Consider the following 18,337-nt stretch of genomic DNA (forward strand, 5'->3'; position numbering starts at 1 on the left):
ATATTGACACGTATGGCAGATGTCAAACCCAAACTAAATGAAAATAAAAAAAATTTAACTTCGTCAAGTATTTAATATGTATTTAATACTACAAGTTTGTATGTAATAAGTATGTATGTTTTTAATACTCAAGTATTTAATACTACAAGTTTCACTTTTTATTTTTTTTCCCTAAGTCTTTTTCCCATTGTAGTTACAACCAAAGTATATTTTAGGTTCTTGAAACATTTCTTTTTATGTAACTAACAATAAAAAAATTCCTCCAATATTGAACTTATTTCTTCGACTCGGTGCCTTGGGCCACCATCTTGAAATCTAGATTTCATAATGGAAATCTTTGTAGAATGCAAATGAAGTCACATGTTCGATACACATGTCTAATTCTCTTAACTTCGAATGCAAAATATTGATTATGCATAGTGTCGTTCAGACCACCACAACACACTTCGAAATGTGAACACAGCTTATTTTCTTCAACATTTAAAAAGAAACAAACATATATATATATATATATATATATATATATATATATATATATATATATATATATATATATATATATATATATATATATATATATATATATATATATATATATATATATATATATATATATATATATATATATATATATATATGTATATGTATAAATATATATATACATATATATATATATATATATATATATATATATATATATATATATATATATATATATATATACCCACTTAAAAAGTTGGTTTTCGAGGAGTAGTATCAGGAATTCCCCAAAAATGACGACAATCGAAACATAAAAATTTTATTACTTAATGAAAACAAACATCTTTTCCGAACGAAATATGCCGATTTTTCTGATGCTCTCCAACTTTCGACACTTTTTCTCAGCATCACGTAGTTAGCGATTTCGAGATCCCATTCACTTTTAGCAATATTTCATACGCATTACGAAAGCCAGACGGGAAACAACTTCGTTTTCATTTACTACAACAACCTCTGTTTCAATGATTTCTCCTTGGGTAATGAAATTCCTGACGTCATTTATTGCTTTTCTTTGTGTCTTTCAATTCCCATATCAACATTGCAGGATAACAGCACGTTCAACTCGTTCATTTCGTCTACGCCTTCATTTTTGTCTTCGATCATGGAAGAATAATTTAGTAAATATATGCTCTCTGCTTCTAATAAGTGCTTCGTAAAAAGTATCTTTGTTTATAATTATTTAATTGATTGTTACAATGATGTCAGAAATTCACTCACTCATTTAGAAAACTATTATTTTAAACCAATGTTCTTTCAGGCATTACGTAAGCATGTTTTTGATGATTTTGGACACCCCTCCCTTTATTAGTTAGAAAAAGAGAATCGTAAACTCTTATTTTTCAGATGCAGTTTTTAAGAGAGTTTCAAAGACAAAAAGAATTTTAGAGTTTGTGTTAGCATCGAACTTATACTTCTCCCCCCTACCAGCAAAAGGAATATAATTTTTTATCTGAATGTCGTCTACTGTTTTATTTAATTATTTACAGAACTTCAATGTCTAAATATTTAATAAATAGTAATCACGATACAATTAATGTTTTGATAGTTTACATTCAGAGAGTTTTTAAAATTATCAGGTATGTGTAAAATAGTACGAAATTGAACTTCTGTAACGTCATATTTTGCTATACTCTATAAAATTAATTTGTTTAGTGTGACCCGATAATTGAAATAAATAAGTTACATAAATCATTTTCAATCTGTAACCCATTACATTTAACCATATAAAGTGGGTCTATATATTAAAATTACGCATGTAAGAAATATAGTGGAACATAATGCTTTCTGGAATCTACCGCTTTAGTTTTATAAATTCTCTATGTAGGACTTCTGACCTGAATATAAATATTTATATTATTAATATACTATGGTAGGCAGAGGTATCTTGTTTCTACAAAATACAATTGATTAAATGCTAAATTCAAATAAATTCACAAAAAAATTGCCCTTTTTTTAAAGATTAAAAAATGAGTGTTTTTATGAATGACATTAATTATAAATTAGTATTTTTATGAATTAATTTATATATTATTATTTTATTGATAAGTTCATTGCTTACCATTTGCACTGAACAAAGACTGATGTAAACATTAAATAAAATTTACTAAACAAAGGATTATACATTAAAACATAAAATTTGCTTGAATTTTTTCTTCTTTCCAAAAACCGCCGAATGTTGCAGCTCTGCTTTACGCTACTGCTGTAACGTAAATGTAATAAATTAACTAGGCTTATTGGAAAAATGTAATAGTTGTAGTTGTCGCTAGAAAGATTTTCCTATATTTTTAGATACCACTTTACGTTTAAGTTCCCGTATTGCATAGTTTAAACACTCTACGTCATAGAAGTATTATTCACTAACAATCTCTATTATATTTTATTGCTTTAAGTGTAAATTTCAATTAATCCTTCTACTTATAAAGTGAAAAAAAAAGAAATTTTCAAAGACATGTTTGTTTTGAATTTTTAAATTATATTTATTAAATATTTATCAATCAGCCTTCGAGTTATAGAACACGCTGCCATATTTTTCGGGAGGAAAATTTTGTAAATCTTTCTCCTATATCTTTTCTTTTATTTCAGATTGCCATTTTCGTCCTTTTTTTAAAAAAAATATAGATTAAATAAATACTATTTTTTTCAATTTTGTAAGTCTTTTAAAATATATATCACTTACATTACATTTATGTCACTCCATATCATATTACTTGAAAAAAAATTATACTGTTTTTAAAAGGATTCATAAAGTGTTCTCCATTTATATTTATTTCTTATAATTAGAGTAAAATGTTAACAAAATAATATTAAGGTTATAATATGTAGTTTATAACCAATCATTACAACAGTTTAGTAACTCGAACAAAAAGTTATCAAGATAGTGACAATCACAAAAAAAAAAAACAATAAGCATCTTATATACTGAAAAATTAGAGCCTGTTTAGTTATGAAGCATAGGCATTCTTATAATGTATTTTCATAAAGATGCAAAAAGCCATCTTCTCCTGAAATATTCCAATAATTTATATTTCTCTTTTTCCTTTCCTCTTCTCCCTCCTAAAAACAACATTTAAATCTGATTAATTTTGATTAGTTTTAAAAAGTTTTCTTATTAAAAAAACCTGTTCTGCTGGTTGGTCTAAATTCATGTAGTTCGAATATGGAGTTCGTATTTCTGGGAAATCGAATTTTTAAAAAGTCGGATATTTAAATTTGATTTCTCATTAACTGTTCGATTAATTTTGCTGAAATATTGTATTTTACCAAGTTAAATTACCTTCTTTTAAAACAATGTAAAAAATGCATGCCTTACAATTCAAAATTTTTTACGATTATTATTAAATAAAATAATAAATATTTACTAAAAGTTATTTTTTAACAATTTACACAATTATAAACGACCTTTATAATTGTGAGAAGAAAACATTTCTATTTGCTTGAAAAGCTCTCGCCTTACTTTCTCAGATTGCGACTACCTCTTATATTTTGGGGTTCAGAAATCCAAATCCGTCGAAAAGTTCAGAGAAAGTAAGTTTTAGTATCTGATTTGGTAACTTAAAATATAGTCCTTGCACCTATTAATTATCATATTTTAAGTCAACCCCAAATTAGAAGAAAGTGAAGATCTGATTATCAGATCAAAAGTTAACAGAGTGGTCCGTTTATTTATTTATTTTTTTCCCTTTTTTTTGCGCACTGAACGTCTAAAAATTTATAATTCAAATCTGTTTAATATTTTGCTTTATCTTAAATTTGTTCCATTGTGAAGAGAATTTTTCAAAATTTGTTATTTTATTAAATATACCAGAATTGTATTCTGGTCTATTTCTTTATTTTTTGCCTTTTATTTTTACTGTTAGCAAATGAATTATTTTTTGATATTCTTAAACTAAAACGTCAACTTCCTCTAGTTTATTTCTCATTAAATAATGTATTATTGTCGCTATTAATTCTAGTGTTTTGTATGTAAATATGTGTATATTTTTTCTCATTATCTGTTATTATATAATGTTTGTAAAACTTAATTATATGAGGGGCATTGTTTTTTTTAATTGAACAGTAAATAAACTTACCGAAATATATCATTTGATTGTAGCTATTTTATTTGAAATTATCATAACAAATCGTAATTATTAACATTGTGATCTTTAATGAATTTATTATATCGCGATGGTTTTATTGTTTTGATCTTAGTAAAGCGTGATTATTTTTAAAAAAAATTAATTTCCTTCTGTTTTAAAGTTGGGTGATCTGTTGAAAATGTTGGGTAATCATCCGGTATGTTATAGTTCTTCCTTAACTCAGAGCTACATTTGTTGTGTGTGCGTATTTTTGCTTCCAAATTATATTTCTGAAACTTTAAAATATAATTGTACTTAATTAAACAAATTGTTAGAATTTTTATTGACAATAGAAAAAAACGCAATAGAACTTTCTATAAATGTGATAAAACAGGTCTTTTTATTTCTAACCAGTGATGATTTCGAATACACGTGAATGCATAGTGATTAAAAAGAGACTATTTTATTGTTAAATAAATATATTTATTTATTTATCAATCTATTTTTTTTAAAATACAATGCAATCTTTCTTGCAACATTACCAAAATAATTAAATACTTTAAACTATACTTTTATTTCGTACTGCATTTAAAAAAAGAAAGAGAATATTAATATTTTAGGAAAGGCGCCAGTAAGAGCTTCTTTCCATAGATACACCTCTGCTCAAATGAAAGTGAAATCAAAACATTTCCCATTTTTATCAGCATTTTGAAACATTTTTGCCACTTCCTTTATTTCCAGACCGTAGAAGCCCTATTGCAGTAGTCAAAAAGGTAAACTTCAACTGTAAAAATTTATTTTAAAACCAAGGTTTCATGTTTAAAAACGTTTATTTCCTTAATTATTAGTATGTTTATTATGAACCTGTACTGTAAAAATAGTTAGCTGTTAGTTCATTTTTAAAGAACAAAGCAATTGTGTCGAAAAAGTAATTTTTTTTTTTTATTTACGTCGCACTTGAGCTGCGCAATGGCCTGTTTACGACACCGACAGTCAGGCAAACATCCCTGAGGATGATCCGACGACATGCCGTAATAATTTTGATCCTCCGCAGAAGGATGACTCCCCCGCTTTGGTAGCTACGCAGGCTGATCAAAGTGGTCACCAACCAGCATACTTACGACAGCCAGTAATGCTTGACTTCGGGTGTTTAAAAAGTGTATTGTAAGATAGAAAAAAAAAGTGCGTGGAGTCCCTCCGCGCGGAAGAAGTTAAACTTCGTAACCTGCGACGTTAATTGTAGAAGAATCAGCAGTCGTAGAAAGGTCACTAGTTCTATTCAACGACTCTTTTTCCTGCTCCCTATTAAATTATATGTGTATCAGAACAAACTAAAAAAATATTTATAGAAAAACAAAAGTTTTATGACTTTTATTATTTTTATGCTAGTGAGAACCAAACAATATGGAAATGAATGAGGGAGAAAACTGGATCATACCACGTGATTTCCCGGCCAATAAAAATGTAGCGTTAAATGTTTAACGCAACCTTGTTGAAAGTCGCATAAGAAGTATAACTTCAAAAATTGTTTGAGACTAAAAATTTTAAAATTAATAAAAGTTACAGCTAATTATACTTTTTCTACACAAATTTAAATCAATAATATTTTTTAAATGGTTTAATAATGATCTCTGAACTAATGATAATTAATTCATTAACTTTCAGAAATCTTCCTTTGCAATGAGATTTGTAATAAAGCAACAATCATCATAATGTATTTGAATGTTAGTTTTTTATTTTGACGTGAATTTCTCGTTCGAATGTATTAATTTCTTTGTAGATGTTTTTGTTTTCTTTCCATATTTAATTTTTTATGTAAAATTTTTTTTGAAAAAATTATTTTAGTCTTTTTAATACATTTAAAATAAATCGCGCTTTTCTAAATGTATTTAAACTCCTTAAGTATTTTATAATATCATTAAATATTTTCATCAAAGCAATTTGTTTTGCATAAGTCTTAGTTTATTAACATCGTTCAATTTTGATTTTAGATCATGTGATTTGTCGAGCAGATTCGTGAGCTATGATTTTGCATCACTCAATTTTAGGCCAGCAAATAATAGGTAAAATAAAATAAAAAATTCTGTACTTGTGATGCAGATATCTCAAAGTTTTTTAGTAAAATGTTTTACTTCTTGTTTCCAAGCTTATTCCACATTAATAGTTTGTGTATTTTGCAGGATGTTCTCCTCATGGACTCATTTTGTCTTAATTGTTGTAATTATAAATAGTGGAGTATCAACTAAAGGTTTATTTTCTTTTAATGTTTCGTAAAGTGTCCTCAAATTATTGTTATGTTCGTAAAGTGTCTTTTAATATTGTTTTGATGTTAGATGATGTAACTAATGAAAAGATTATACGGCTTTTCATCATTTATGAATGTGGTTGTGATCAATTTGATAAGATAAAATGTTTTTGTTATTTTATTGAATAACAAACACGCGTTTTTTTCATTGCTTTTAATATTAATTTTTTTTCTTTTAAACTACTAAACTTCGATTGAATACATGCAACGTGAGAAGAAGTGAAGTGATTAGGCCTTACTACTTGATTTAAATCAAATTTAATTTTATACCTGTAAGTGGCGTCTCGCATGTGTGTTGAACCTGATTGGTTTCTGAGTCTACAAATACCACAATTTACCTTCCCATGGCGATTACAACCAATTACAACTACTAACATCTTAATTCGAAACAGTTTCGAAACGAAATTCTTTCCAAATAATACAAGCAAATATTTATAAGCTTGAATGCGTCGAGAAAGATATCAAAGATATAAAAGTAGAGAGAAGGCAAAATCTTGTATCTAACCTCTCTGCATGGAGGAAGCAAAGTTAGAAAGCCTTGCCTTGCACCTGGCTATAGTGCTGATGATGATGATGAAGGAGAAGCTACAACCTTTAGTTTAAAAGAAATCGCAATGGAAAGATTTCAGATTGATATGAGGCTGTTTATATTAACAATACACACTCTCCTTAACGTCACGAAATAAATAACTAAATCAATTTACTATTTTTTTTTAACAAAAAGATGTACTTCGAGAATTGGAACATTGGAGACGGATGTTTTAAAAACCTAACAGCACTATTATCAGTTCTTACTGTTTGTTTATATGTCATAGTTGTCCAAATCATTGTAAACCAAAAAGTAAAGCATGAAGTTTGCCAGCACTTTAAGAAAAAGATTATGTTAAATGCGTTTGTCAGAACATAGTGGTCCTTAAAAATTATTATAGTGACTTATAAATTTCTGTCATAAAATGTATTTCATGTTTTTGAAAAGTAAACATGAAACATTCTTGATCACCATAGTAATTCGATGACTCAAACACATATAAAGAGTTATGCTATGGATGGGATGAAAATCATTATAAACCAGAAGGTAATGCATGAAATTTGCTAGCACTTCAAGAAAAATATTATGTTAAGTGCATTTGTCAGAACGTCTAGTGATCCTTAAAAATTATTATAGTGATTTATAAATTTTTGTCATAAAATGTATTTCATGTTTTTGAAAAGTAAACATGAAACATTCTTGATCACCATGGTAATTCGATGACTCAAACACATATAAAGAGTTATGCTATGGATGGGATGAAAATCATTGTAAACCAGAAGGTAAGGCATGGAATTTGCTAGCACTTCAAGAAAAATATTATGTTAAGTGCATTTGTCAGAACGTCTAGTGATCCTTAAAAATTATTATAGTGATTTAAAAATTTTTGTCATAAAATGTATTTCATGTTTTTCAAAAGTAAACATGAAACATTCTTGATCACCATGATAATTTGATGACTCAAACACATATAAAGAGTTATGCTACGGATGGGATGAAAATCATTGTAAACCAGAAGGTAAAGCATGAAGTTTGCTAGCACTTCAAGAAAAATATTATGTTAAATGCATTTGTCAGAACGTCTAGTGGTCCTTAAAAATTATTATAGTGATTTATAAATTTTTGTCATAAATGTATTTCATGTTTTTCAAAAGTAAACACAAAACATTCTTGATCATTATGGTAATTCGATAACTCAAACACATATAAAGAGTTATGCTATGAATGGGGTAAAAATTTATAGCACTTACATTAAAAACAACTCGGATAGGATTTTTGTTCTCAAATTTCAAGTGGTAATAAACTTGAAGCTCTAGTATTTTATTATTAATTTAATAAATAGGCTTACAATGATTTTGGCCTCCAGTATATGTAAACAATCTAGACAAACATATGAAACCAGATAATCGTGCCATTAAAATTTGAAGTGAAAGCAAAATTTAATTAAAGTTTCGATGCTTGTTATTTCGCTACCACTTAAAATATTGTGGGGAGCTAAAACTTCTGGGGTAGTTTCAATGCTTTTAAGTGTTTGCTAAACCGGATGAATTATCCTCTGCTTTGATTATAAGTCCTCTGCTTTGAAGGTAATCGAAAAACCTCATTCTGGAAGCAAATATGGTCTAAAAACCTTTACAAATGAAAATCATTGTCTTGAGATTTATTTAATTTGTCTTAATTTTTGACTGCACTATTTTAAGTCTCGAGAAACTTGAAATTCTACTTGCTTAAAAAGGCGAACCAGTTGGTCGCTGGAGTCGGTTAGTATTCGAATAAAATACAGTCAAACGTTAAAAAGCGGTCCGAAATTTTTTCAAACATCAATATTTTAGAGAAAACAAGATATTTCCAGTGTCTATTAATAATTGAATGTAAATCTAAATATACGGTATAATGATTTTAATTTTTAATCACAGTGTTAGATTTGATTACACAAATTGTTGCTACTCTTTACATTTTCAGTTCTGTTTAAGCAGTGGTCGCAGTGTATAAGCATTTAAAATGTACTAGTTGATTTAGTTTACACTATCAAACAAAAGTATAAATTGGCGTTAATGCTGATGCAATATTTAATATTTAGATTTTTACTTTACGAATAATACCGTTATGAGTTTAAGAACTAAATATTATTAATTAAATTGTTATTATGCTACAGTAGCTAATAGAGAGCAACCCGACACAAGTGGTAATAACCAGGACGGTCGGGTCTCTACTTTAACAGAGGTACACTTTTTAGTTAATAAAGTTTTTTATGATCTTAACGTTATGAATATTTGTTAATTCTTCCCTTTTTCGTAAATATTTTTCCTTCATGTAATTTTCGTTCCCCTACTTGTTAATATGTCTTGAATTTTTCCATACATTCAATTATTTATTACTTTTTATCATGGCAAAGTACCATTCTTTTTTCTCTACCTTAACATGCGCCATTATTTGTCGATTTTATGTAATCTGTCTATTGTTTTCGCTTATGTTCTCATTATAGAATGAATGAGAAAAGGGCCATAATAGGCCTCAGGAGCCCAGCTAGACCAAACAGACCAGACCTACAATAGTTAAATGATCTCGTTTTATCTAAAAACAGGCAAAAATATAAATCTTCTACCTGTCTTTTTTTTAATTTTTACTAGACACTGCAGCCGCTGAATTAAAGTGCGCCCAACTTTTTTATTGGATGTCTAACGAAACTTTAATTGACTAATCTCGTTCTCATTACCACATTTAGTCTGACCTCCATAATAATGTTAGATCAATATACTTCATTGTAATGTGTCATACCAGTGATATTCTTTCAAGACATGCTTTTTTATGACTTTAATTTTTTTCTTCGTTCTTTTATACTAGAAATATCGTATGATTGTGAAGGACTAGAGATAGTTACCAGAAAGCAATGGAGAGCAAGGAACGCAGTTCGGGAGAGAGAAATGAATCTTCCTGTGAACCATGTTGTCATATTGCATACAGTGACAGCATTTTGTAAGAAACAAGTAGAATGTATGCGGCAAGTTCAACTCATTCAAGATCTTCACTTGGATGAAAGAGGTAAAAAAAGTATTTAGTTCAAAGGGGGGGGGGGGAGAAATCAGAATTTACTAATAGTTAAACCTAATAACCGCCAAAACTTCTCAATTTTTGAAATTTGTTTTGCTGTTTTAATAGTATAGTATATCTAAAGTAAGAGCTCCCCTAGCCATTTGTCTGGGCCCGTGGCGGTGACTATGGTAACGAGGTATAACTATTTAAAGTAGGGGTGTGGGGTCATTCTTCAGGACAGGTTATGGCTCGGGTTGGCGAAAAAAAAGTAATCTTTTTTCTCGGTCTTTTGTGTTAGCTTTAGAATGAAAAGAAGTCTCCCTTCCTGAAATGCGCTATCCCTGCTTCCATAGCAGCAGACTGGCTCAGACTTAGAGTCGGGGGAAGTTCTTACCGTAAACAACCTATAACGTTTCTACCCGTAATGAGCACCGTTTCTACCCAAATTGTAATGCCAACGATTTTAAACATTCTAAATTGCTATGCGTGTGGGAATTGTGTGAAATATGAGTTTCAAACTTTTTTACTTCGTAAAAAAACCCATTTAAAGATTAAAAAATTAACTTATAGAAACAACACAGCAAGTGTTAATTTTAAAGGATAAAAGTATAGATATTCAATGGGAAATAATGTTTTTTGTATTATTAAGTGGTAAGAGAGCTGCTAGAAAATGAGACTCTAAGACTTAAAAATTAATAAAAAATATTTATTTCAAATAATACTTTTTTTTACTAATACAGTTAAACTTAATAACCGCCAAAACTTCCCAATTTGCAGAATTTTGCTTTGATGTTTTATTAGTACATGTTCTTAGAACGTGTGCACCATTTCTACATTTTAATGTTACATATTTTTACTAAAAATTTCAGGTTGGTGGGATATTGCCTATAGTTTCTTAGTTGGTGGAGATGGCAGAGTTTATGAAGGAAGAGGATGGAATTTAACGGCGGCTCATGCTGTTAATTACAACACCAATTCTTATGGGGTTGCATTCATGGGAAACTTTAACAATGACGCGCCCACAAAGTCGATGATACAAGCCGCATTAAGATTAGTGGATTGTGGAGTAAGAAAGGTAATTTATTTTTTAATTATATTTAAGTAAGAAAAATGATATTCATTGTTTTAAAAAAGTTTTATTTGCATCATGGAAGGTTCCTTCAATGAGATACCTGAGTGCCTGTGTAAAAGAGGTATTCGAAATCTTATTGAAACTTTATTTTACTATCGCTATAATCTATTTCATCAGCAGTGACCCAATCGTTGTGGTGGGTAAAACCTTCGTCTACCTCGGTTGCGACGGAAGTTCAATTCCCGGTATTGAAGCTGAGTGTTTAATCGGACTGCACTTTCTCCTATCGTGTCATAAAGTGATTCTAACTGCATCCATTTCTCCTCCATAAAATGCAACTCCTTTTACATAAAACTTCCAAAACTATGTAGAATGAACTGCTGGCGCATGGGCCGAATATATGTGAGTGCTATCACCTACTGCACGAATCAGACGTAGTGAAAAATAAAGGGCTCTTGATTACTACCATCATTTGCCTTCCGGTCTAAATTGGTTGTGTTGTGCACGCATATGCCAATATAGTCTTCAGATCATCCTTATAAATGGACTCCAGATTGTTGCCAATAATTAGTTCAAAAGTGTGATTTTATGTTCGAGAGCAACCAAACAGAACTTTTTGGCAACCAAATAAAAGTTTTAAATTGATACGATTTTCGAGTTAGATTTAAGGATTAGTTTTACCTGATGTAATGCAGTGTTACCAATTTTTCCATTTTAGAAATATTTTTCTGTGGTTCCACGATTCAAAGGTTCATATTTACAAAAAGTTGTTTTTAAATATCACACCATTTAAATTCTTCTGACGCATGTATAAGGATAGATATGCATAAGCGTTTAAAACTAACTTTAAAAAAAGATATTCTGTTGTAATTTGTCAAGGCTGTAGATATTTTAGAAAATGCTTTTTAAAAGCCTAGAAAGTAGACAACAAATTTTTGGCTACTAACTCTTACATTTTTTTTAAAAAAATAGATTTATTTCTAGTTGTAGCGAAACTCGTCGTTTAACATTTAATTTTTGATTCAGTAAATGTGATTTAAAATGGTGTTGCCCATCACAACTTAAAATAGTTCAAATATCAACCCAAGTAGCACCTAATATTAGATAACATCAGAAAATCGGTGAAATTTGACGTTATCTTGCACAACTTCAAATATTAGAAAGATACAAGAGGTCGCTGTTTGCTCTACATTATATAATATTAGATTCCATGCAAATTAATATTATCTAGCGTTGGCGGCGATAATATTATTTTGCATTAGTTTTGATGCTATATAATATCAGATTATATATTTTCTGATATTATCTTCCGTTGCTTTTTATTTTCTGAAGTAAGCAAGAAGAAGATATGGATGGTGGCACAATAATTGGGCGATATAATTTTACTTAATTTTCTGTATTGCTGTGAAGCAGTAAAGCATAGAACAATAGTTTTATAATGTCTTTCTATGCATTATTTACTTAGCAATACAGAAATACTAAATAAAATTATATTAGCGAATTCTGCTAGCCATCTATTTTCCTCCTTCTTACTCCAAAGTATATCTTATGTTCAGCTGATTTTTTTGTATATTTCAAATTTAATTAAGAAATAATACTATATTACAAATTTTATTGCTATTTTTTTCTTCTTTTCTTCATACAATGGGTTTTCTGATGAATTTTATATCATTAATAATTTTAAAATCATTAATTTAAAAATGTATTCTTAATTTTTTTTTAGAAATGAGCCTTTCTTATCAAAATTTTAATTTAATTTGTTAGTTTGTAAAACATGTTTATAAAAGTCGTTACTTAAGCCATTTGTAATTTCACAATTATCATTCATTATTTATATTCTGAAATTATGTAATAAAAACCACAATATTATAATTGTAAAGTTATACATTTACACTTGAAATGAGTGGAAATATAAACTTAATTTTTTCCCCTATAATGTTAAAATAAAATTGTTCAATTTTTAAGTGGTCATTTCTTGTAATAATTGACACAATAAAGAACAAAATTTCAAAATATTCAAAATACTTACTTCAACAAATTTACACATATTTTCTTCCCCTTCCTTTTTCCCTGAAATTAAATGGAGAAATACCAACGTAGCTTTATTCTTTTAGTATCTAAAATTTTATTTAACAAAACAACCAAAACAGAACCCAAACACAACGTAGAAATTTTTCTAGGGAGTGAAATCATTAAAGCAACTAATATTATGAAAATTGCTATTATTTTTTATAATGTAAAAATTACTTTTCTGAGCACATCAGAAATTTTCATCAATTCGATAATTATTTAAAGGTGTTATGTACTAAACCAACAATCTTTGCAAACAATTTACATAATATTTTAATTTCAAAACTGTCAGTAAATATTATGTTTAATCCAAATTAAATTTGCACAAACATATAATTGCATACAAGAATGAGACGAAAAAATAATAACATTTTTAACATTATCTTTTAAAAGTTGCCTTTAGTATGAATGATCAAAATTTGATTACAATCCATTACTCTTTTGAGAACGTTGTTATAACGAAATAGATTTTTGTTTAGAACAATTCCATACCTTTTATTTCACTGATTATAGATTATGCTTTATGACATAAATAGGATTAAAAAAAAGCAGGTGTAATATGTAAACATTTTAAACAGACTTTTTCAGAAAATAAATTTTAAAAAATTAAGCAGACACTGGAGTCAATTTTCTGGTATTGATCAATTAGTCATAAAAAAAAACTATATTATGCATTTAAAAACTTGCTCTGCAAAGAACCTTACTGAGGAAAATTTAAACAAGATTCTACTCTACGTTGGTTTAAATATTTTGCTTTAGCAATAATGTAAATAAATGTTCAGCTAAATTTTAAGGATATATATATATATATATATATATATATATATATATATATATATATATATATATATATATATATATATATATATATATATATATATATATATATATATATATATATATATATATATATATATATATATATATATATATATATATATATATATATATATATATATATATATATATATATATATAAACTTCTTATCAGAAATTTGAGCCAAATAATTCAAAATTAAAGTAAAAATACAATGTTAGTAGTATAAATGCTCATAAGTTAGAGTTAATCTTTAACAATTATGTTAAAATAAAAATAAAATTGTTTCTGATATGTTGAAAATTTAAAAGAAACTGAATTTTAACTACATCTGATTTCATAATACTTAAACATTACTATCATGACTATAAAAAATTTCCGGCATTATGTCTTATTAAGTTTTATTAATGAACACATATTTGCCTACCCCATTTTCTAAAATTCCGAAGATTTATTACAAAGTTGCAGAATAAATTACACAATGCAGTAGTTAAGAATAAAAAAATTAATCAAATCAAATCATGACAAACATTATTTCACAATTTAATTGCTTTATTTTGAAACAAAACACAGAATAAACTTACTCAACTATAAAAGCAATATATTCTTACCGTCATTGTTTGATATAAGCATATCGATAATCCTTAAGAACGCATATTTGTCATTAAATAAAATTATTTTTACTGCAAAAAGCAACAGTTGGACTATGTGTAATCATTTTAATTATTAGTATTTTTAAATAAAAATAATTCCAAAACTTTATAATCATTTCATGCAGTTTGAAGTTTTTCTTCCCCTTCAATTGCAATTTTTTGTTTATGTTCAACTATGTTTCAGAGCAATAAACTGAAGAATCTTTGCTTTATTGAAAGATTTAAAAAAATTGTCAGCAACAGTTAACAATGTGTAAACCATACACCACACAGAGATAGGCCTTTCTTCAAACTTCTACACAACAACAAATAAGAGAACTTTCAGCTCCGGCAGATTTAAAGAGAGTCTAACAGCATATACACGCTAGTTGTTTTGTTTTCAGTCTCGATTGAACTTACGGCCCCCCGTTTTCAACCAGAATGTTATTTTCCATTTGCATTGTCCAGTAGCCTCGGACGAAGCTAAAATTATAAGAGAAAAAAAGTTGAACTTTACATTGAGAACACTAAATTTAAAACTTTACGTTACTTAACATTGAAAAGATTAAATTAGTTAAAGTAAATTTAAAACTATTAAGCATTGAATATTTCTTTAAAACTTAAATCATTTAATTTGAAAATGTCTAAAATTTAATGCGTAGATTTCCGTAACAATACCTGCACTAAAAAATCTCAGTATCACCGTGCAAGAATCGAAAAATATTTCATTTATAACCGCTCTCAAGTAATAATTTTATTCCTTCTTAATTATTTTTTTTAAAAAAAAGAAGAAATTATAGTTCAAAACCCTTAAGCCCTTTTCAATTGAAGTGAATATTCAAGTATGTATACAGATACAAAAATATATCAAATTCAATACCTTTTAATTTTCTTTTTAAAGATTAAGTATAATGACACTTAACTATCAAAATATTTTTGTACATTGCATAAACTGATAGAGCCAATAGGAAATGTTCACATTTTTATTAAAAACTTCCTAAATTAAAATGTAGACCATATTGTTGCTTATTTTTTTAACCATTTGCTATCATTTATAAATTAATATAATTAATCATGTATCAAAAAACATGCAATTCTGTCTGTATTCAAGAAATTAGAATAAAGATGTTCAACTCATTATTTTACAATATATTTAACAGGAAATTTAAATATTGTAACAATAGTGTTCGTCTTGTGAGTGAAATTTCAAACAATCTGAAAGGTAATGGTTTTAACTAAAAAGTAGCCGATTAATTAATAATTGTTTTAACATAGCAAACTTGCTTACTAAATTTGAATTTTTATCTTTATCATTGCTGCAGTGAAATTCTGTCATATGCGAATTACCATGTAAACAGTGTTTTTTCGAGCCTATTCTAAACTAACTACAATACTTGTAATTTATAGTCAAACAATACGCTTTAACAGAGTAGTCAACAACTGCGAGCGAACATTATGAAAAATGAGCACAATCATAATATTCACTGATAGATTTATTAAATCATTAAATTAATTCTTGAATGTTTTGATGAAGCGGTCAAGATTATTAAGTACACTGAATGTTTCTGCAGAAAAAACACTGCCTACGATACTACTTTAAAGTTTTATGTATCTTTCATTGAAATTTATAAAATTTACTAAAAAATATTACTAAATTATAAATACCTTTGAAGTTAAAAATTTTATTCTAACTGATTACCACAATCAATAGCGGCAACGGAACTTTGGTGATGTAAACAATCGTGAAGAAGTAACAACTCAATAATTGAACTCGCGAACTTAGTTTATTTCTGCTAATATTTTCTGATGTTTTCTTGCATAAGATTGTATTGGCTAAAAATGATATTCAATTTATTTTTTCCTTTCATAAATAAATGTTTATTTATTAATAATATGGGATACCCCTCTCTCAAAAAAGGGACGCAAAAATTTTTGGTAACAGTTATAATTACTTTTAAAAGATTTTAACTTCGTCGATTAAAACTCTAGTGGTGGTACTTTGGAATAGTTTACTGTCGAAAAAGAAATAAAAAACCAATATTTTTATTGTCAGATTATCATTTTCTTTTTTGGCTTTGGTGTAGTAGTATTTTAATGAGAATTAAAAATTTTGAGTGTTGATCATTTTATGTGTAAAATCACCCTTCAAATGCAAATACTAACTTACATATTATACTATTACTCGGATTATTAGAATGTGTTTTAAGACAATCAAATATTTCTTTTTAGGGTTACCTAACCCCTACTCGGGAAATCCATGGTCATAGAGATGTGGCTTGTACGGAATCTCCGGGAGAAAAGCTTTACAAAGTTATCAGGCAATGGAAAAATTACAAGGGTGGGCGAATGTCTAGTTTTTACTGTAAACCCCTCGATAAGCCGGTGATCGGTCAAGATTTGATAAAGGACAATTCATAATTTCACCTTTCTAACTGTGCCAAGAGAAAAAAAAGGTTATCCTGAAAGTTTACTAGCTTCAAGCATATAAGTGTAATATTTCACTATTGTAAAATCATTTTACAAATTACAATGTTTTGTAATGTCTTTATGTATTTAGTTTGCAATAAAATATTTTTGATTCATAACTTTAACTTCTCTGTCACTCTGTTACGTGTATGACAGATGTCAAACCCAAACTAAATGAGAAAAAAAGTTTTAACTTCGTCAAGTATTTTATATGTATTTTTTTACTACAGTTTCTAATTTTCACTCTTTTCCCTAAATCTTTTTTTCAATTAAAATTGCAGTCAAAGTATATTTAAGTACTCGAAACATTTCTTTTTATGTCACTAACAATAACTGGCAACTGGAATGCTAATCGGAGTGAAAAAAAATTGAAATGTTTTGTATTCTGGATAAAGATTCGCGGCTACAAAAATAAGCAGCCATTGGCGCGGGCTTATGTCTTTTTTCAGGTTAACAGCAAAAACTTCATTCTTTTTGTCATTAAATCCTGCGGTATCACAATTTATTGCTTTTACAAAAACTTTGCAATTTAAACTTTGCAATATGATGGTCTAAAAATTCATTGTTGAGAATCGCGATGTATGTTATTTTTCGGAGTATTTTAATCAGACATCTTTTGAGTTTTTATAAGAGTGATGGGAAGAGTCAGAACTTCAACTTTACTAGAGTTACTACTAATCTAGGGGGGGGGGAAAGAAAGGCTGGTAACAAAAAATTTTATTTGTAATTTATTTTGAAGCGGCATTTTTCAGGTGGCTGCAGGTCGACAAAAATTATAAAGTGATAACTATAGTAGCCCAGCGGTTAGAGAATCGGACTCCGGTTCGCAGGGGGCCAGGGTTCGATTCTCGACTCCGCTAAGATCCACCGAATACGTGCTCGTAAGACCACCGGTGGAATTTAAAATCCCGTTATCAGTCGTGGAGCAGTACCATGAATACAGGTATCTGGAGAAAATTTTCTTCCCCTTCAGATCTATGTCAAAATTGTGGAAGTGGTCTGAAGAATGATTGATGCTACCACCTATCCGGTGGTTCTGAGCTAAGACAGACTTCAACCCTTGCGGTGCTCTCTTGCTAAACGAAAGATGTAGCTTCCTTATTAATTTACACAGGACTATGGTTGACGAGCTTGGTTTGTCCAAGTGGCATTAGAAACAATAAGACTTTAAACGAGGTTGAGAAAGATTGAAGCAAGAAGTGTTTTATCTAATTCCTATCAACCAATAATTACCAAAAGAAAATGTAATTAAAATTGCCCAACTTAGCTCTTAAACAGGGTTCGTACTCAATTGGAAAATAATTAATATTTGGTAT

At 28.3% G+C, this 18,337-nt stretch overlaps 1 protein-coding gene across 7 annotated transcripts; it reads left to right on the forward strand.

Annotated features, from left to right (window-relative positions):
• The first annotated feature begins 898 nt into the window (after nt 1-898).
• On the forward strand, nt 899-17,140 carry LOC139425388 (peptidoglycan recognition protein 1). 7 transcript variants are annotated; one of them, XM_087159393.1, is made up of 6 exons: nt 899-1,016; nt 6,089-6,160; nt 6,278-6,345; nt 9,776-9,973; nt 10,834-11,039; nt 16,785-17,140. In XM_087159393.1, exons 3-6 carry the CDS (start codon nt 6,279-6,281, stop codon nt 16,971-16,973), a joined length of 660 nt encoding a protein of 219 aa, XP_087015519.1. In that variant the 5' UTR covers nt 899-1,016; nt 6,089-6,160; nt 6,278; the 3' UTR covers nt 16,974-17,140. The 7 variants fall into 7 exon arrangements, with proteins under 7 accessions (XP_087015519.1, XP_087015516.1, XP_087015521.1 ...); XM_087159390.1 differs by lacking the exon at nt 899-1,016 and adding an exon at nt 1,022-1,157; XM_087159391.1 differs by lacking the exon at nt 899-1,016 and adding an exon at nt 1,078-1,304.
• Nucleotides 17,141-18,337: the final 1,197 nt, after the last annotated feature.

Source organism: Parasteatoda tepidariorum, chromosome 3 (assembly GCF_982258835.1).
Source record: "Parasteatoda tepidariorum strain Cologne lab strain chromosome 3, Ptep-v5.0, whole genome shotgun sequence".
Taxonomy (NCBI): Eukaryota; Metazoa; Arthropoda; class Arachnida; order Araneae; family Theridiidae; genus Parasteatoda; species Parasteatoda tepidariorum.